The sequence below is a fragment of the Lonchura striata genome, chromosome 6 (genome assembly GCF_046129695.1).
Source record: "Lonchura striata isolate bLonStr1 chromosome 6, bLonStr1.mat, whole genome shotgun sequence".
Lineage (NCBI taxonomy): Eukaryota > Metazoa > Chordata > Aves > Passeriformes > Estrildidae > Lonchura > Lonchura striata.
The window spans coordinates 39,365,774-39,386,581 of NC_134608.1; the positions used below are offsets into that span (position 1 = coordinate 39,365,774).

At 46.5% G+C, this 20,808-nt stretch overlaps 2 protein-coding genes across 2 annotated transcripts; one reads left to right on the top strand and one right to left on the bottom strand.

Annotated features, from left to right (window-relative positions):
- Positions 1-1,686: 1,686 nt before the first annotated feature.
- Positions 1,687-13,111, top strand: LOC110472054 (transmembrane protein 178B). The gene is made up of 4 exons (XM_021533289.2): positions 1,687-2,101; positions 8,835-8,948; positions 10,169-10,306; positions 11,473-13,111. Exons 1-4 carry the CDS (start codon positions 1,717-1,719, stop codon positions 11,715-11,717), a joined length of 882 nt encoding a protein of 293 aa, XP_021388964.1. The 5' UTR covers positions 1,687-1,716; the 3' UTR covers positions 11,718-13,111.
- On the bottom strand, positions 12,968-20,588 carry PSMC3 (proteasome 26S subunit, ATPase 3). Its single transcript, XM_021533288.2, has 12 exons — positions 20,476-20,588; positions 20,312-20,392; positions 17,239-17,364; positions 16,382-16,486; positions 16,230-16,292; positions 15,638-15,775; positions 15,367-15,510; positions 15,007-15,155; positions 14,410-14,506; positions 14,117-14,262; positions 13,890-13,971; positions 12,968-13,777 (listed from the first exon to the last, which is right to left on the bottom strand). The coding sequence occupies exons 1-12, from the start codon at positions 20,500-20,502 to the stop codon at positions 13,667-13,669; spliced, it is 1,269 nt and encodes a 422-aa protein (XP_021388963.1). The 5' UTR covers positions 20,503-20,588; the 3' UTR covers positions 12,968-13,666.
- Between the last annotated feature and the right edge of the window lie 220 nt (positions 20,589-20,808).

Genomic DNA, 20,808 nt, shown 5'->3' on the forward strand with positions numbered 1-20,808 from the left:
TCATTTATATCTCTTCTTACCCCAAGTCTTCTGTAAAAAGAAAGAAAACCATAACCCAAGAACTAGAAGAAGATGAAAGTAGGTAAGTGATCTAGGGCATTATCTCAGTCTGTGGATTTTGCCAGTAATCTACATTTTGGAATCTCTGTTCATGGATTTACTACACTGCACTCTTGGGCGGTGCTGATACTCCTGCCCTTAGAACTATGCTATGAGCCTTTCTCCCTCATGCCTTTTTCCTTCTCAAAAGTAATCAAAATTATCATGAATTAATCAGCTCTCTGTTTCACAGGCTCTGGGAAGAATGGCTCTGACACAACTGTAGTAGCAGAGAAAGGAGAACAATTAAGACTTTAATTCATGGGAACTTTCTAAGATGATAGTGTTGCTGAAGCCCCTGTCTTTTGAAACTGTAGCCTGAAAAGCTCACATGGAGAGTAGGGTGACATAATAGGATTGCAGACTTAGGAAATGTGAGTATTTGGATCTTCTGGGAAAGAGCTATTACACTTGAAGGATTTTTCCATGTTAGCTAGAGCAGTGATTCTATTTGAAAATTATTTTTCATTCTTGCTGTGGAAGACTTAATTTAGCTGGTATGTTTAAGAAAATTCTTTTGACAGCAGCCCTTTCAATTTGTGTGCCTTGAAGGCACCAGTGTGCAGCTGCATGGATGGTAATCCCATCTGTCCAGTGCAAACTGCGGAAGAGGATCATGCAGAAATGTGGTTAGAACAAGCTTTAGCTGTGGCTGCTGCATGTTTCACCAGGCAGAGTGCTCAGGGGAGATAAACAGTACTCTGTTCTGGGCAGTGTAGCTGGGTGAAGTGCTGGGGAGGGTTTTTAGGCTGTGCTCAGTGTGGCTGAGAGACCAAGTGACAAGGGGGAGGTGGTGGCGGGGGGAAAGTTTCAGAATCTCCTACAGTTGAGCATTTGCTCCTGGGAACTTCTAAACAAAAAAAACCCCAAACCTAAGGATTGGACATTAAATTAGTAGTTTAGGCATAGCATTATCACTAGATCATTTTATATGGGGGCCAGAATTGGTGAGATGATGCCCTAACAGCTGGCTTTGGGGACTGACTGATAGTGCTGCAGCTGGAGGAGCAAGTCCTACACAACAAGCAGGATGAGAAGGGATTTTGTGCCCCTATAAATGCTGCATTTAACTAATGGCTTGGATTTAATCTGCTTCTCATTGCATAAAATAGGTGGACATTTTTCAGGCCTTATTTTCCATTAACTTAAAATGAAGGGTAGAGGAGAAGTCAAAATCCAAAAGCCAGCAAATGATGTTGCAGCTGGTGTTTGCATTTCATGTACATTTGAAAAACGGCTGGCTCCCGTGGCCTGCGCAGAGCCCTCCTGCCCTGGGCAAGCCAGCGGGACGGGCGACTGCCGGGCCCGAGGAGGCCGCGTTAAGGCTCGCAGAGTCCGTTCACCCCTTCCTCCGGTCACCCAGCCCCGGCAGCTCCCGCGGCCACCTCGCACCGCCTCGGCCACGGGCTCCGCCGAGCGCTCGTCGGTCCGCGGAGCAGGAGGCGTACCCCGCGGCGGGGGCGGCTCCGGGCCCCCCGTGGGGCCGCGCCCGGGGCACGCCGGGGTACGGGCCGGGCCGGCGCGGGGGCCGCGTCCCTTCCGGGGGCGGTGCCGCGGGCGGCGGCCCCAGCCGGGCTGCAGGGAAGCGCCCGCCCCTGCCGCCCCCGGCGCGCTAAGATGGCGGCCGCGGCTCAGGCGCTGAGCGGCACCGGGCTGCTCCTGGCCGCCGCCGCCCTCGCCCTCCTGGCCGTGGCCATCGGCACCGACTCCTGGTACGAGACAGACGCGCGGCGGCACCGCGAGCGCTGTCGCGGCTTCGGCCACAAGCGCAGCGACCCGCCCGGCTCCATGTCGGCGCCCAGCTCGCACCTGCCGCTCCGCGCCCGGCCCCCGCGGGCGCTCCTGCCCGGCCGCCCCCCGGCCCCCGCCCCGGCCGCCGCCGCCGCCTCCGCCGCGCTGGACTCGCACTGCGGCCGCCGCTTCAACTCCACCGTCTCGGGGCTCTGGAGGCGCTGCCACCGCGCGGGCTACGAGCCGGACAGCGAGGAGCTCATCCGGAAAGGTGCGGGGGCGGGGGGCGGCGGCGGCCCCGCCGCTGTCCGTGGTGCTGAGCGCGGTGCCGCCGGGGCTGCGGGCGGGGCAGCGGCCGCCGCTGCCGGCGCGACCGGGCGGGCGGGCGGGATGGAGCCCGGCGGGCCCGTGGCTCCCGGTGTCCCCGGCGTGCGGGGAGCGGCGAGCGCGGCCCCGACCCCGTCCCGGGGTCCTGCGCGCCTCCTCTCTGCCAGAAATGCTGCAGTGCTGGGTGGGACCGCGTCCTCAGAGAGCCCCTTCGGGGGCCCAGTGCAGGGCCTGACTCTCGGTGGGCGTCCTCCCAACCCCGACACTTTCTTCTGATTGAGCGCTGAGAAACGTACAGTGTTGTTTATAGCGCTGCGATTTTTGCAGCAAGGTGAAAGGAACCTGTTGTTCCCATTCTAGCATGAGGGAGTTCTCATTGCTGCAGTAGATTGCCAGGCTCTCGTGGTGGCAGATGTCACTCAGAGCCCCCAGGGTGAAAAGAGAGAAAGCTATGGATCTTTTACTATTGTGGCACATGGTACAAAGCCAAGCAGACCATGAAGTATAAATAAAAGTCCTGCATTTGATGGTACAAATAACATAGTGGGCTGACCCATGAAGCCAATGGTTTATGTATGGTTAATGATAAATAACAGGACTTAGTGTTCCAGCAGGTACATATTAGCACAGAGAAGAGTAGGAGTTGGGAAAAGTGCTTCCATTGAGGCACAAAATGGAAATGCTATCTTAAGAAAGCGAGAGCAGTTTTTCAGCTTGGCTTCCAACTGTGACGCCAGTCCTGCACAACAGAGGCTGGATAGACTGGCACTGTGAATCTCAGCTCGTCTTTGTCCCTTCTTTCCAATGCACAGCAGTGACTCTTACTTCTCTAAACTCTAGTGCTGTGTGCTTAGCTTCTTTCTCTCTTTATTCTCCTAGAATCCATTTAATGTAATTTCATTTTTATTTCCATGCTGAACTTCTTTCACTAAAAGGGAACTCATTAATTTCTTTCTATTAATTGTGGCTGTCATGTAAAATATCTATCTATTTTTTTTGCTTCACATCAAGCAAAATGCTTTCAGCTCCCACTGAGATTAGCTAAGATGGAGGAACAGGTGGGAAGAATACTAGTTTGGTCCTCAGTATTTCTCTTTCTGAGGTATTTTCCCAACACCACAACAGATCACATAGAGAGTCTAGAGTCTGCATTCTACATGCAGGCCATTACAGGGTGATGAATGGTCTTTCTCAGTGTTTGATGGGTAAAACTAGAAGGACTCTAAATCCAAAATGTTTTCTGTCTACTTTATTTCCTTTTTTCCCCCCAGCTGTTTTAATAAAAGACCTTGCCTTTCCCTACAAAAAGCATTGCCCCCCTTATATTCTTTGCCTGTTAGATCTGCAGTTGCTACTGTAAAGAGGGAAATTATTAATAATAGTTATTGTAGAATCAGATCTTTAAATAGATATGACTCTCTTATCCCATCTCCTGACCTGTTTTACTAGCAGCCTTCTCCTCATTCCCACTGTGTCTGTCTTTTCTCTGACAACTGTGATTAAGCAGCCTTTTCTGACTGATGGTCAGGTGTGGCTGCATCTGAGCTGTTCTCTGAAGCATGATAGCAGATCTGGTGCTTCTGAAAAAGAAAATCAGGTATTTTTTCCCCCAGTGTGACCTGAAGATTGCTCCTGTGCACTGCTGTAAGTCCTGCTTCTTCCTCAATTTTCATTACGTTTTCAGCTAGCTCTTTGGTGACGTGTGGTGCCTTTCTTTATTCCTAGTATTCCTTAATCTAGGTATTTTTAATGGTCTTTTAGTGGCAGAGAAGTAAATTTTACTTTTTCTCGCAGTTCTGTGGTAATTTTGGTTTGGGTTTATAGTCTCCATTTTTTTCTAGTCTCTCTGGAATAAGACTTCTTTCCTTTCTGCATCTCTCATGAATTCTGAATAAGTGACTCAAGTCCATAAATACACTTACCCATATAGATAATTCCATTATTTTCTAGTCCTGTATTTGTCTACTGCTATTAATACAAAGCAGTTTCATGGAAACTTGCATACTTGAGCATTGTAGGTAATGATGCATGTACAAGCATCCATTTATATATCTAGGATATTAAAAAAGGCAAAATATATTCACTTAATATATTTAAAAGGAAAAAACTACTCAGAAAATGTAGTGCAAAACTGAGAGGTGGGAAATGTTTAAGATGGGAATGATGTGAGATTTTTCTTAAAATGCAATATGACTATTCTGGAACTGTGAAAAAATACACAGTTTCATTTTAAAAATACAATTAAAAGGCAAAAGAAGGAATTATGTAAAAGCCACATGGGGAAAATGGAGATTAGCAAGAAGTGAGAGATAGAAGGCAAAGAACTGAACCATTTGGTGGAGAAACTGAGAGGATCTCTGTGCACATATGGGAGGTTCTTTGAGTGTAAGAACATGAGCACTACACGTCATCTTGTAGAGCCTGTGCTATGTGGATTCCACATTCAGTAACTGATGCTACAACAAAAACCATCTGCATGGACTGTTTTTAAGTAGTAAGGTCCTGCAGGGATACATTATATCTTATTTAGGGGGTCTTCTCTACCTATTAGTACAGTAAAAAAGTGTTGCTTACAAAATGGTGACAGTAGAAGATGATGAATTGGGAAAGATTCATTCTTAACAGGCTGCTTTGGATGACTTGGTGGGCTCATTGAACAACATGCACTTTAACATCTCTAAACTGAGGGAATTAAAAAAGAAAAGGTTCATCACTGTTGATAAACCAGGGTTTTTATTGCTTTTCAGGCTTGCTCTGAAAAGTCTCTGGGGTGGGACTGACACATCTCATATATACTGAAAAGACTTCTTGGTACCACAATGTAGCTGGGAAAGTGAGGAGAACCACTGGATGCTTAAGCAGAGGAACACAACAGTTTGGGGCCATAGTGAGGTCCTTGAGAGAAAACTGCTCAGTCCTGGTGTCTGTACTTCCCATTCTGTCTGGCTGATGGAAAGTGGGAAGAGTTACAAGATTGCCTGTGAGGTCTGTAGAGGATCTATTAATAGTGGTATGTTTAATAAACTTGATCTGTTTGGTCATGGCCCTTGGTAAGTATGTTCTGTCAGTGTGATCTGTAAGAGCTCTTGTGGTATTTTAAAGGAAGATTGATTCATTTGATCTAGTGGCCCTTGGGTGACACTGTAGACAGAGTGAATGCATGGCTGTGGTGCTCCTTACAATCCTGGGCAGAAATGTTAGGAAAATGCCAGGAAGCTTCAATGCCCTATTGGTCCTGGGGCATGAAGGAGGGGAGGGCCAGGCCTCACATGGTATTATTTAATTGTTAACTGGCCATGGCTGCTCATGGGCAGGAGAGGGTCTCTCCCAGCTGTGTGAGAGCCAAACCACTCTGATACTGGGCCAAGTGGCAGAATTGAAAATGAACCCTCCATTTCTTTATAAACTTCTGGCACATTGTATAAAGGAAACCCGCATGTCTCAAAGTTGGAGACAAAAACTAAACTGAAAATCAGGGTGTGCTAAGCCCAGGATTACAGACTAAATGTATCACAACAGGGTTCGTGTTTCCATGTTTCTGGTAGTTTAGGAACAAGGGGCCTGTGCTCTGACTGCGTATCTGGCTGGTCTAGCAAGTATCCTCTGACCTTTCCCATCCTTCATCTTCAATTAGGAGAAAGGACTCTTCCAGAGACACTCACATGTACTCTTCCAAGGGCTGTGTGAGTTCCAAGGGGAACCTGTCTGCAGTTGCAGTCCTGAGGGGTAAAAAAAACACGTTGAGGACAAAGTGTTAGAAACAATGTTGGCTGTGATAAGGCACAGGAATGTAGCTGGGCCATGAAAGTGTCAGTGTGACACTGCTGGATGCCGTTCATGTTTATTTTTTAATCAAGAAAATTGTACATGCAGTGTGACTCTCACAGTGTTCTGTTAAAGCACTTAGAAATACATCAGGCTGTCCATCTGACCTTTTTCTTGGATGTGTGCTTTATGGTTAGCTAATGACCAGAGGAGAAGGAGGCACCTGCCTCCTTCTGTCCTGTATTCCCAATGTCCTCATGTGCCAAAACAGACACCACACACTTGTTGTTCACCACATGACTCTGTTCTACTCAAGCCCTTGCCTGAAGGCAAAAGTTTTAATTTTGGCAGGCTTTCTTATGGCGCTTATCTGAGCGTGTTGTAAACAAAAAGGAAATCACTTTACTAGCAGGTTTCTGAAATGGAGGGGAGGATGCTGTCCCTATTTTATAGACTGTGATGTCAGGTATGAAGGGCTCAGGTCCAAGGACTTAATGGAGTACCTTTAAAACACCTTCTACTTAACAATAACTTTGGGACTGCAAACCTGATTTTGATTTTTAATGTTTTCCTTGAGTACTTAGACAACAAGGTGTTATATGACTTTAAATACAGTCCTGTGGAGTACCTGGCCATATTTGACTGCATGGCATCTCTGCAAGTGAGACCTAGAGATTTACTCAAAAAACAGGAAACACAGACTAGTGATGGCAAATGCAAAACTGAGGATCTGAAGGTTGCCTGAGTGTGTGTTAAAATTTCCTGGGAGAAGGTGGCTTAGGTATTCAGCTGAGATCATACTCACTGCTTCTTCAGGTCCCTGACTCTCTTGCCTGCCTATTTCAACTTTTCTAGAAGATCTGCAGAGAGAGGCCTCTCTTGTTTTGCCTAGTGACTCATATTAGAGTGGGTCCAGCCTGTGCTCTTGGGAAAATGGAATCTTGTTGGAAAAATGGCTTGTGCTGGTGTAATCAAAGGCTGTCACCAAGCCTATGGATTAGAGGTCAGCACTGAGCAAAAGCCCTAAAATATGTGCACTCCTGAGCTTTTTTTTTTTTTTTTTTAATTTGCTGTTTCAATATAATTGTATGTGCTAACTATATAAAATTAGCACTTTGAATTCTGGGGAAGAAGGAAGAAAAGATTAGGAGTACAGTTTTTAAACCAGAAGCAGAATGAATTGATGTCCAAAAATTTTTTAATAACCAGTTTTGTATGGGAAGGTGGAGAGGTTTTAGTTTTAGTTTACATGTTAAACTCTTGGAATAACAAAGCAAATATTTTTCTTAGTGACACCTGAGATGTACATAGCTTTGATCATAAGGGATGTGTGTGTCTCTAGTCTTTGCTTTTTCTTTAATGAGCTATAAAAATAGTAATCCTTGCTCTTCTTTAAAATGCTGCTTCATATGTACTACTTTTATGATCAGGAAATGTAAGAGCATAAATAATACTTTTAATGAATGCAGTGCATTATAATCTGAAATCTGATGTCATTTGTTTGTTCTATATACATATTTCTCAACAACACATGCAAATTGTGTCCATATTGAAATTGAGTTCAGTCAGCAGTCACAGGTGATATTTGATTAGATACTGTGATGTATTGTACATGGCCAAAGTTCTTAACTCAGATGCCTGCAGCCTTTGCAAATGAACTGGCACCCTGTGACACTGGGCTGTCTTGCTCATCATGGGCTCAGGTGGCTCCACAGCCTTGTCCTGAGGTAAGTGCAAGGAGGGAGCAGGAGAGGGCCACTGGCCGCAGGTGAAGGGCAGCACCTCTGTGTATTGTGTGCAGCTGGAAGTGCTCTGTGGTGCTGGGGAAGCAGCAGGGAGCCACAGCAAGGGAAGGGGTGGTGGCAAGCACAGCTGAGAATTGGAGCTCGCTTGAAATGGCCTGATGGCTGGAACTGCATAGGTCTCTCATCTGCAGCTTCTGATCTTGTGAAATGGGGGCTTCCTCTTTGTAGGTCCTTGCGGAAACCAGATCAGTGCAGTCCCAGTGAACATTGTCAGAGAGCAAAATCAAGCTTCTCATTGCTGTAGGAGCCACAGAAAGCTCAGTTCTTCTGGTGGGTTTTCTAGTGTATTTTGCAAAGCTGATCACTGAATCTGCAGCTCCCTGATAGTGATTGTTCACCAGCTTAATTAGCTCACTGGCCAGTTGATTGTTTTTGAATGGTCCTTCTGCTCCAACATTCAAATAGCAGTAATGGCCCTGTAGCCACTGTTTAAGAGGAACTTTTTCTACTATTTAGCTCTTTCACCTTTCTGTTTGCTCTCTTCTACTCCACCATCCATGTTTATTCTCCCTCAATTTCTAAATTAAAAATCCCTTTCAACAAGATCATGCTAGTAAGTTCAAATTTACATCTGGGGTACACTTTTCTTTCAGCTATAATGGAAACATAGTATTCTACCTGGGTACTACTGTTCATTGAAAGTAAAGCAAAGAGCCAATGACTATTGGAGTAAATTCAAAAGATTCTCCTATGCAGTTCACTTTCCAGCATTCATTCAAAATTTTCAAAGTGTTACAATTCTGTCTTCTTAGAGATGAAGCTGTCCTGTTGGTGCTTGGCCACATTCTTGTCTCCTTAGACATCCCAAAAAAGATCATAGTTCCTCTAGAAAGCTTTTAGAGATGTTTTTCCTGACTGTCATTACTATTTAACTTCAGCTGTTGCTTATTGGAGAGAGCACCTGGCTCCTGCTTTGCTGGTATTTCTTTGTAGGTTTTCTCCCCTCCTGATCCCAAAGCCTTTGAAGTAAACAGCTCTTTTTTGGCTACATTTACCCTGTTACTGAACAAAGCTTCCCCTGTGCGAGCTCTGCTGGGCTGGCCAAGCCAGCAGCAAGTGCAAGGCCAGAGGGGTTTCATGCTGTTTCACACTGATGTCTCTTTACAGGAGTTATTCAGCGCTGCACTGCTGTGAAGTACCACTACACCTCCAGCTCTCTGCCTCGCAACTTACCCATCAACATCACCAACACCATCCGGCAGGATGAGTGGCACGCGCTCCGTAAGTAGCCACAGCAGGGCTCAGGAATGTTTGGATCATGAAATGCCTTAATGCAATGCCAGCCGAGGACTCAGAATCACCTCATCTAAGCATGGCATTGGGCTCTAAGCATAGATACAGATGGATTAGTGAGGAAGTGCAAGCAGCCAACTGTATGACTGAAAGGGGACATGGGATTTGGAGGGGCTTAAAACTGGGAATTCAAGAATACAGATGTGTGTAGTGCATTGCAAGCTGTCATCATATTCTGGATCTGGGCACAGGCAGTTCCTAGCTGGCTTACAGCAAAGGTGCTGCATTGCTGTATAGATCCTGTTGCAATTTCCTGTGTGCACACCAGTGACCTGATACAACCCCCTGGTCACCAGTTCTTTTAGGGAACATCTCAGTTTGTCTTTGCACCAGCATCTGGCCCACAAGCTGCCTCATGCCCAAGTCCTTCCCACACAGATGACTGACCTGTAGCCTGTGACTGAGAATGATTTAATCAGTTTTTTTCTACTCCTGCTTTTCTCTGTTTTTTTGTTCTGTTGCTCACATAATTCAAGATAGACCCTGTCATGTGAGAGTCAGCACCAATAAATCCTAGTTCAGCTGGACACTGAACTAAAAGACAAGAATAGCAATTTTACTATGGATAGCAAAGTGCTGTTTATGACACTGGTAGCCAGGCTTTTTTTTTGGAGCTTGTTACTGGAGTTGTTCCCATAATGTTGTATTGATCTGCTGTCTGCTTCTGTCCTCCCACTATTCCTCTTTTCAGTTCACACTATGTGCCTCCTATGCACTAATCCTTTAGTCCTCTCTGGTGTCCCCTCTTGCTTCTTTTGTTTCTATTTTCAGCAGAAAATTTTCTCCTCCAACAGAAAGATGCCACACCAAAAATTAAAAAAAAAGAAAAAAAAGCCCTTGCCATACTAACATGAGTTTGTGATGCACTCCTTCTGTCCCATGCTGGGGAGTATTTGGCTGGTACTTTAGATCAGAACAGAAATGCTCTCCAGTTGCACAGCAGCCAGCACAATGGAGCCATTTTAGAGGGATTCCTTTAGTTTCAGTGTAATGGACAAACTATCTACCTCAAAGAAGCTATGGGAGGAGCAGTCCATGGTTGAAGTATAAACTTTAGAACCACTAAATCCACATCCGGCCTCTGCACTGGCTGTTCTCTCTAGGTACTGCCATCTTCATGTCTTTTGTCTTTTCTCCTTTTCCTTCAGATCTGCGGAGGATGACAGCTGGCTTCATTGGCATGGCAGTCTCCATCATCCTGTTTGGGTGGATCATTGGTGTGCTGGGCTGCTGCAAGCAGCAGGAGCTCATGCAGTATGTGGCTGGGCTGCTCTTTCTAATGGGAGGTGAGAGCCTTTCGCTTCTTCTCCTCAAGTCACCACATTCAGTTTTGCTGCCTTGTACAAATAAAAGTAACGTCAGCCCACAAAAACTACATGGAGCAGTTACTTAGTGCAGCAAGCTGTCAGCACAGTGCAGTTACTACTTCCAGCACTGGGCAGGACCTGTGTTTGTGTGGGTACTGCGTGTTTCTCAGTAGACCCTAATGTGTGTGTATGAGCCTTCTGCTCTAGAGAGCTGGTGTGTAGCCATGGGGACCATGTGCACAGTGAGCACAGTCCTCTGGCTTGCTCCAGGTGTGCAGCCTGTGGCTCCTGTCAAGACAGCTCAGCCCAGTTTTCCCTAGGAATCATAACAAACAAACATAAGTTAATGTGGAACACCTTTCTGATTCTCAGACATGCTTAGGTCTTCATGTAATGATGAAGTCCAAACCAGCCAAGCCTGGGAGGACATTGGCCCGGTGATAAGGATGTGAGCTCAGTCCCTACCAGAGGTGTTACATCTGTTTGTCCTGGGTGGGAGCAGATTATCTGTGTGGCCAAAGATTTTACTGAACTTTGATTTTTCAACCTGAAAATGGCAGGATAGACCTGGAGTCTAGTGTACTAGTGTATATTAAACATATTAGAGTGCCTTGTGTCTTCTTAGGCTTTTTTATCCTCTATATAGGTGTTCAGTGAATGTGTAGCAGATGGCAAAAATCTGGGCACGCTTTGTAGGCCTAGGGTGCAGCTGGCAGAAATGTGGGCGTTCCTAGTGGAAACCAAAAAGTGCTGCACTTTGCAGCCCTGGGATTCAGTGAGCTAATTCCCTTTCATAGGAGAAACTGCCCAAGTACTGTCTGGAACCTGATGACATTAGACATGGAAATAATCTAAGGAGAATCAAAGGATGATGAACTATGACTGAGTTCAAAATTGCAATGAAAGGTACTAAGGTAGTACTGGTTATTTGTGAAGTTGAGGTATCCTGTAGTCCTACATATTTTCCCTTCTTTTTTATTTTTCCTCTGCCTTACACAGAGAGTAGCTAGTAGGACTGCAGAAAAAACCCCAAGGGTAATTCTTGATTTTTAAAATTCATGACTTTGAAAATACTGAGGGAAAAAACCAGCGCGTAATTAACCTCTCTGAGGGCCGTGTAGAACGCTCTTGCTTTTCTCCTGCAGGTACTTGCTGTATCATCTCACTCTGCACATGCGTTGCTGGGATCAATTTTGAGTTATCCCGCTATCCTCGCTACGTCTATGGGCTGCCAGAGGACATCAGTCATGGCTATGGCTGGTCCATGTTCTGTGCCTGGGGGGGCTTGGGCCTCACCCTGCTGGCTGGGTTCCTCTGCACATTGGCCCCATCACTCAACACCTCCCGGGCATCCGTACAAAAACCCAGACAAGAAAATGGGGCTGTGTGACCCCAGAGAGAATGAGGAGAGACTCTGGAAAGCGCAGCCTGGGCAGAGCTGTGGGTTAACACCAGGAAGAGGTGGCATGTCAGCGGGTGGAGAGCAGTGCCAGAGCTGTTGAAATGCCAGCCCATGGGACGCTGCTACAGCCTCCAGTCGCAGACACGGACATTGCAAGTAACTCCAGGTTTGAATTATTGGCAACTTGATCATTGATGGTTTAAGGGGGACAGTTCTTTCGATTTGTTTTTTCTTCTGTTTACAAGGGATCAAGTCCAAGATTGTGTCTTTTTTTGTGCTGTTTTTTGAACTGTACCTCCATGGTCCTGTTATTGTCCAGTTGTAAGGGATGTTTACGCACCAACTCTATTGCTGCAGGTCTGTGTAATTCAGACCCAATTTAGGGCAAGGAGCTAAGTGAAGTTGGCTTGAACACTTTTGCAACAGGCATGTCTAGTGTTGGCTCAGGCCATCCTTTCCCAAAAGAACCTTGATCTAAGCTGAGGTTTAGGCCAAAGAATTAGCCCATTCTTAGTATTAATTTATTTAAATCAGAAACCTGTGCTATTCCATGCTGTGGACTCAGCTATTTACTCACTACTCAAACTGGTTCCAAAAGGAGCTAGCTGTATCTGAGCAGCAAGACTCCAAGAAAACTCTTATGATACGACTCTGGGAAAGCAGAGGAAAGTTTTTCTCAGCTTCTTACACAGTGAAGGTTACTCATTTGGCTAACTAACATACCCTTGTTTAATGGGGACATGTATGCAACATGCAGCTTTTAACTATTCTATCAGAGGTACATTTTTCAAAATGTGTCAACAGTTTGAGCTGCCAGGATCAACTTTCACTTCTGAACTTCTGGGTGCAACTCCTGTGAAAGGAGATGAGTAATTCTCCCTGTGCTCAAATAACAGTACTGCTAAAATAGCAGATGTACAGCCCCCTCTAATATTAATGTCCAAAGGAACCACAGTGTATTTTCCTCAGGAACATGTGGCTTCTGCCCCTTCCAATGTCAAATGCCCTGAGCGCAGCGTGTCAAGAACATGCATGTTCTGCTGGAACAAGATCCCTCTCCAAAATGAGCACTAAGGACCTTGGTACCAGCACAAGTACTAGGGCTAACTCAGGAACATCAGCCAAAGTACTTTGGAGTGCATTTTTCTTTCATCCATCTATTCTTTTTTTCCTTCTCACATCCCTGCCCCTCTCCCAAGTGTCCAAAAACTGCACAGGTAAAGATGAGATGGCCAGCATTTGGAGATGTTTACATTGTATTTAAAATACAATACAGTGGCATGTAAGATACTTAATGCTAAAGTCAGTGTATTTATGAAAAGTGTAATTTTTAAATGGAAATTGTAGTTCTCAACTGGCATTAAAAGTACTGAAAGACTTGCTCAGTGGATGAAACCTCAAATTCTTTATGACTAATGACCTGATTCCCCAGAGAGCTCACATACACATACCAGCAACAGTTTTCACATACCAGCAGAGGTAAGTTCAAGTGACAAAGTTAAAACATCATTCATGTGTGAATTATGTTTACCCTTGAAAAGTGAGTGTTCAAAAGTTTCCAACTCTAACCAGGCTGTAGGCTGTTCACTGGCTGTGCAGGCACGAACTGAGGATGCTGTCTGAGCTGCAGGTCAGCAATGTCACAGTACAGTTACTGCAGTACAGCCTCTTGGTCCTCATGAGAAGTATCAGAACAGGTTTAGTCCAGTTCTGGCTGGAGGAGGGTCCAAAGGCAGCATGGTGGGCACAGTGGACAGCAGGCTTTTAGCCTCTTTTTACACAGACATAGAACCACCGAGCAAGGGCGACAGCCCCAACACATCATGGTTTTGTTTTTAAAGGGAAAAAATGCTTTATTTTTTCTAGACAGAAAGTAAGTGATACAGTCCAGTCTATTCCTGTCCTCTGCCAAGGCCATGACCTTGACTGGGCAGGGATCAGGCATAGTACTGCAGATTGGCTTTTTTCTTTGCTTGAACCTCCAGGATTCCTTCCATGTAGTCCTCGTGGGTGAGCTCTGTAGCTCCACGGCGGAGGGCAATCATCCCCTGCCCAATGAGACGGTACGTAGAGAGGGAATGTGAGCATCACAAACAATTGCTCCATTCTAGATTTCACATCTCCCTCCCATCAGTGCTGTTCCTATGGAGGAATACTTACCGCTTCAACACACACAGCCTTGCACTGGGCTCCATTAAAATCATCTGTGCAGCGAGCCAGTTCCTCATAGTTCACGTCAGGGCTGATATAAGCAAATGGGAAAAAAAAAGTCTGACAACATGTACCAAATAGAAAAAGCAACATAGGGAGTTTCCTCAGCCCCACAGTAAGCCCCCAACAAGTGACTGCCAACCACTTCCCAGCCCTGAGGTACCAGAAGGCCATACCTGACATTCATTTTGCGTGAATGAATCTGCATAATTCTGGCTCTGGCCTCCTCATTAGGCATTGGGAACTCAATCTTCCGATCTAATCGCCCAGAGCGGAGCAAAGCTGGGTCCAAGATATCAACCCGGTTGGTTGCAGCAATCACCTAAGCAGAAGTAGGATCATCAGTGTGAGGCACCTGGAGACAGGCCACTTCTCCCCAAAGATTCACCAAGGTTCTTCCCTGGACATTGTTTTCCATCCCCTGCTAGAGTGCCCTGGACCTCAGCAGAACTCCCTGATAGCTCCCAACCTTGACTTGTGTGTTGGGCTGAAAACCATCAAGTTGATTAAGCAGCTCCAGCATGGTCCTCTGCACCTCCCGGTCACCGGCCTTCTCACTATCAAACCTGACGGGAAACAAGTAAAACTATCAGTATGAACCTGACCACCCTCTGTCCCTAAATTTTTAATCACATCAAAACATGGAATGACTGCTGTTCATGCTCCTTGGCTAAGGTGTTCGAAATTTTTCCTTGAAACTACAGTCCTACCATGATGAGGACTGCAACTGGAATAACTGTCAGCAGCACCTAAGACTGATTTAGTCCTTGCAGCTGAATGGGGCTTATGTTGTCCAGGCCCACATAGTAAATGAGGGTGAACATCTCCAGGTGCCTGCTGCAATGATCAGAAAACAGTTTTATACAGCAGGAGGCTATCAGACAGATGCCAAGTCTGACAAACTTTGCTCCTGTGCCCAAGGACTGTGGCAACTGCTATCCATCTGTGACTATGTTCACACTCTTTCTGAGTAAGCCATGCTTTAAAAGGCTCTACACTTAGATACACAGGCAAAGGAGGCCGCTAGGCAGTTCCCAAGAACTTTACAGCATGAACTACAGCTCACCTTTTAGTGCCAATGGCATCCAGTTCATCAATAAAGATGATGGAAGGAGCTTTTTCCTTTGCGAGGGCAAAAGCATCGCGTACCAGCTTCGCTCCATCGCCAATGAACATCTGCACAAGCTGCGGACCCGCCAGCTTCAGGAATGTGGCCTGGGAAGTGAAAGAGAATCAATCCTAGACCTCATTTCACAATAGGATCTCTTCTGAGTACTATAAGAAGCCCTTAATTAAAACAAGCAAGCAAGCAAATAGACAAGAAAATCCAAGCCTTTGTGTGTAAGACCTTCTTCTCCTGGAGGTGTTCTTACTTTTTGTCAGGTACAATTCTACAGCAGCACACACTTTCACAGGTTCTTTTTACCTTGGTCTGGGCAGCACATGCTCGAGCTAAAAGTGTCTTCCCTGTTCCTGGAGGCCCATACATAAGGACTCCTTTGGGTGGCTGTATACCCAAATTTTCAAATTTCTCCTTATGATTCATCGGCAGGACAATGGCCTCCACGAGCTACAACAAAAGAAAAAAATTAATACATAAACCCATTCTTCTCCACAGATCCAGGCCGTCTGCTTTTGAGTTAAAAGTTCAAAGACGCTGTCCACAGTCACACCAGAAACTATACATAAAGTATCACCTCTTGGATTTGTTTATCCAGCCCCCCGATGTCACTGTACTGCTCGGTGGGCCTCTCATCCACCTCCATGGCCTTCACCCGTGAATCATACTCAGTAGGCAGAGTCTCCAGGATCAAATAAGAGTCTTTGTTCACCCCCTGTAAACACAAGTCCTTTGCTTTTAACAGGTTCCCTCAGATAGCATTTTAATAAACATGCAATCAAAGGTGATTTACTAGGCCTCAAGGATGCAGGAATAACCAGCTTTGACACTGGCATTCATCAAACCACCCCAGCTTGGCAGAGTGGACAATGCCACAGTCACATTTAAAATGACTGGTCCAGTTTATATACAATAAAAAGACAGGGTTTAAAAAACTTACTAAGTGGTCTCTAAACTTTCAGAATATAATTGTATGTATAAAAGACACATACCCCGAACTGCTTTTCTTTACTACAAATCTAACTGAACCCATAATACCTCTCTATGAAAATTTTAGTAGCGAAATGGTCTTGGGGAAATTTGGACAGATTTGTCTTCTTTCTTAAAGGCAAGACATACACAATTTGCTGGCCACCATCACATCCAACTATCACAATAGAATCACTCACCACCAGATCTCCAGGCTTCAACTTCTCAGCATCAACCAACCCAATAACAGGCAGGAAATATGTCTGTCAAAAGAAATCAGAGTGAGCAAAACCAGATTACCAGAAGATCCTTTGCAACATTCCTCACACTTGGTTGGGCACAAGGGTCTTGCCTGACGTGTAGAGGTCTTGATCACAGCACACTTGCCCTTTCGCTGGGAATCCAAGTCAATGTTTGCTCCATCCTCCTCCTGGTCATTTGGGTCAACATCCAGCAGCTGAAAACCAGAGTGAAAGAGTTCATAACAATGTAACCAGGCTAGCAGGATGACCCCAGGATTAATGCTTCTAACATACATGCATTGGAAGAAATAAAACTTTGCATCATCCATCAGCAGTAGAATCATGAAAGCATTAAAGCCCTCCTGTAAAAATTGCTTTCTTCCTTTCCTTATGAAGCAACAGGCAATAGTGCAAATAAAGACATTATAAAATTCAGAACAAAATAGCAGCTAATGGCACTGATTCCTTCTCCCATACAGCAGCTCACATTAAGGCTTAAGCTCATTAAGTTTAAAAACAGTAGTACAAAGCAATCAATTTTTAATAGCAAATTATCGACATTCTTTTTCCTATCGTCAGAATTATTGAATTACAAAAATAATGTGATGGAGTAACAGAGCCGTGGCCTTTCATTCACTGTTTCACAAATTTCAGAGAGTATATGTCCAGTTTCAGATGCTCTAGTTTACGCTTAGAAGGGCTGTGCCACCCTCTGATGCTTGTTAAGTACAGATGAACAGTATCCAAAGCCTACAAGGAATGACCCAGAGAACAAGTGGGCAAGAGACGTGCACTTCCAGGTCACAAATAAAACTAGCAGAAAAACCCGAAAGTCCTGGCTCTGGCAGCATTGGTAGTCTGAGAATACTCCAGGTCTTGAATCCCTGATGAGTTCCCTGTCTTTCTCCCTGCCACAATAAACTGCACACACTTCTTATATCGCTACATGAAAGTTCACCACCCTCACCTCAATAACATTGGAGACAAGGTATGGCAGGGTTTTGTTCACTTTGATCTTTTCACTGTTTTCTTTTATCTTATCTTTCATGGCCTGAAGCTCGTGGGTCACTCTCAGTACCTCACTCTTCATGATCTGCAATTGGTACACAGAAGAAAGAAAAAGGAATCGTGTCAGAAAACAGACAAGATAAAATTAATAGATTGTTCCAAAAGCAAACAGTTATAGAAATCTAAGTCTGAGGAATAAAGGGAAATGTAATATATATATTAAAAAAAAAAGCAAATCCAGCAAATTAGCCAAAATTTGTTAGGAATCGAGTCTACACAGTCTGTTCTGGTCTCTAACTAATCAATAACCCCAAATAATTTCTTCCCAGTGTCACTTGGTAGCCTCAGCCTAATCAGTCCCAACAGCTTACAGGGTTGCAATTTAACCTACGTAACAATATGACTCAGATATGGCACCTGTGGTTTGGTTTGGATGTGATCTTTAGTTATTTTTTTGCAAGGTGGTTGGAACTAGATGATCTTTAAGGTTCTTTGCAACCCAAACCGTTCTATGATTCAGCCTGGAGAAGAGAGGACTCCAGGAAGACCTCATGGTGGCCTTTCTGTATTTAAAGCTGTCTTGAAGAAAAATGGAGACAGACTTTTTAGTAAGACTTGTTGCAACAGGACAAGATACCTCTTGGGTTTTAAACTTCAAAAGGGTAAATTTACACTAGATATAAGAAAGGTAAGCAAAGGATTGCTATCCTTTACAGTAAGGATAGCAAAACACTGCAACAGGTTGCCCAGAAACATGGTGGATGCTCCATCCCTGGAAACATTCAAGACCAGCTTGGACAGGGCTCTGAGCAACCTGGTCTAGTTAAAGACATCCCTACTTATGGAAGGAACTGGCCTTTAAAGGTCCGTTCCAATCCAAACTATTCTATGATTCTATGATCGTACTAACTGTAAAGAAAAAAAAACTCAAAAAAAAAAAGGTTCTGTACTCCCCATCCAACAGGGGATTTACACCCACCACAGATGTCTGCAGTGCTGTCTGGCTGGCACTGATAGGCCTTTTCCTGCCCTTCCTGGTTAGTCACACAGTGTGCAAATACACACTTTGTGATTCCCACTGAAGTGACTGGAGCACCAAGAGATCTCAGGAGACCTGGTCACACCTGAATTGGGTGTGTGATTCTGTTCAATGGGGAAATCCACTCTTCACTAAGAAATTATCTTTTTAAAAGTCTTGATATGCCTAAGCATAATACTGTGTGTAACACATCCACAGGAGCCAATACAAAATCTGTTAAATAAAAACTTACTAAATTTAATAAAACAACCTAGAAAACATTCATGGAAAACTACCTGAAGGGAGGGTTCTGACAAACATTTTGCTATCATAATGCTCATACTATAAAATGAAGAAGGCTACTTCTACTCCTTACTGTATTCTACAATTTAAAAATAAGGCATGTATTTACCTTTACTGTCTTTAAAGAATAATCAAATACATTGGTAAGTCAGTATTACTTGTGGAGCCTGAACCAGTATAGGATGAAGTTACTCTATACAATTTATGAAATATTTTATCTCAATACTGCTAACACTAGGCAGCAAGCATTCTAAATTTGTAAGTGCTCTTTTATGCAAAGCATGTCTATCTTTAACATCTTCATGAATGAACAAGCAAGAGGATGGAATGTTTTCTCATCGTGTTTGCAGATAACACCAAACGGGGGGGGGGGCATAAGTCTCCGTGTTCAAAGGCAGAACTGCCAAACAGAAACCTTAAAAAAATGAGGACACATGTAAAATCCCATAGCAGGGAGGGAAGTGCACCTTGCAGTGACACATGCTGGTGACTGTCTGGCTGAGGAATGGATGTGGGGGTCTCCATAAGACAATAAAATGAACAGGAGCCAGCAATACGTCCTGACAGCAAGGGTGTCAAACAGCATCCTGGGCTGTACTATCAGGACTGCAGGCAGTAGATGGAGAGAAGTGTTCAGTCCCCTTTATTCAATACTTTTAGATCCTACCTAGATCACTCAGTCCAGTTTTGGCGTCCCCCCCCATACAGCAAACACATGGATAAACTGAACTGAGTTCAGCATAGGGCCACCAAGATGGCTGGGGGCTGGAGCACGGGCCCTCCTGAGGGACGTGGATTTGTTCAGCTAGAGAACAGAACAGCTGGGGAAGGAGTATCAAAGAGACTGAACCAGACACTTCACAGGAGTACACAATGGGCAGATGAAATAACAGACTGAAACAGGTGCGGCTCAGACTGTAGCAAAGCAAAATCTTTATCCTTGCGAGGTCTGTCAAGCAGCAGCACTGAACACCCTGCAGAGCGGTGCAGTATGTGTCTTTAAAGGCTTCCAAGACCCAACCAGATAAAGCCCTGAGTAGCTTTATCAGGGTTATGGCTGACCCTGCTTTGAGAAGGAGTTTGGCCTGGAGGTCTGCTCAAATCCCTTCCAACCTGAATTATCCAAAGATCCTCCCTGACTCAGGCCACAGAACAGACTTCCGCTACCCCCTCTGCCTACGAGGCAGGGAGGGCCTGTGTAACTTTAGCTAAAGCATCCATGGCTGCGTCGAACAGCTGCCCCTCAGCTTCCTCGGGTCGATGCTCGTCCACTGATTATTCCCTACCTTCGTGGTTCAGTACTCCTCAATCTGCCCTTCTCGATTCAATTAACCGTGTTTAATTTTTTGCCGTTCCCGTGGCTGTGCTAACCCGCCCGCTCCGAACAGCAGCAGCACAGAGCTCCCGGGAGGGCGGCCTGGCCCAGGCCCCGCTCCCCGGCCCGGCTCCGCTCCCCGGCCCCGCTCCCCCGCTCCGCTCCCCGGCCCGGCCCGGCCCTGCTCCCCGGCCCTGCTCCCCCGCTCCGCTCCCCGGCCCGGCCCCGCTCCCCCGGCCCGGCTCCGCTCCGCTCCCTGGCCCCGCTCCCCGGCCCCGCTCCCCGGCCCGGCCCCGCTCCCCCGGCCCGGCTCCGCTCCGCTCCCTGGCCCCGCTCCCCGGCCCCGCTCCCCGGCCCGGCCCCGCTCCCCGGCCCGGCGCGGCCCCCGGCCGCTACCTTGATCTCGCTGTCGAGGAGGCGGGTGCGCTGCACGATCTCCTCCGTGGACATCTTCAGCACCTCCTCGCCGACGCCGTCCTGCGGGGGCACAACGGCAGCGTTACCTTCGGCGCAGCCCGCGGCTCGCCCCGGCCCCGCCGCCCCCGGCCCCGGTTCCTCACCTCCGACTCATCCCACACCGACGCCATCTTTCCGCCGGCCCGCGGGCGCGCAGGGCGCGGCGGGTTCGGGGCGGCAGATTCCGCACCGCGGCTTCCCGGCGGCGCGGGGCGGGGGCGGCGGCGCGGGCGGGCCGTGCGGGCCGGGGGTTCCGCGCAGCCTGCCCTGCCCCGGCGCTGCCGCCGCCCCGGGGCCGGCCCCCGCTGCCGCGGCCGTGCCGAATCTGCCGGCGCGGCGGGGAGCGGCCGGCGGGTCACGTGCCGCCCCAAACCTGCTGAGTGATGGCGGCGGCGGCGCCATGGCGGGGCGGGGCCCGGAGCGCTGGAGGCAGACGG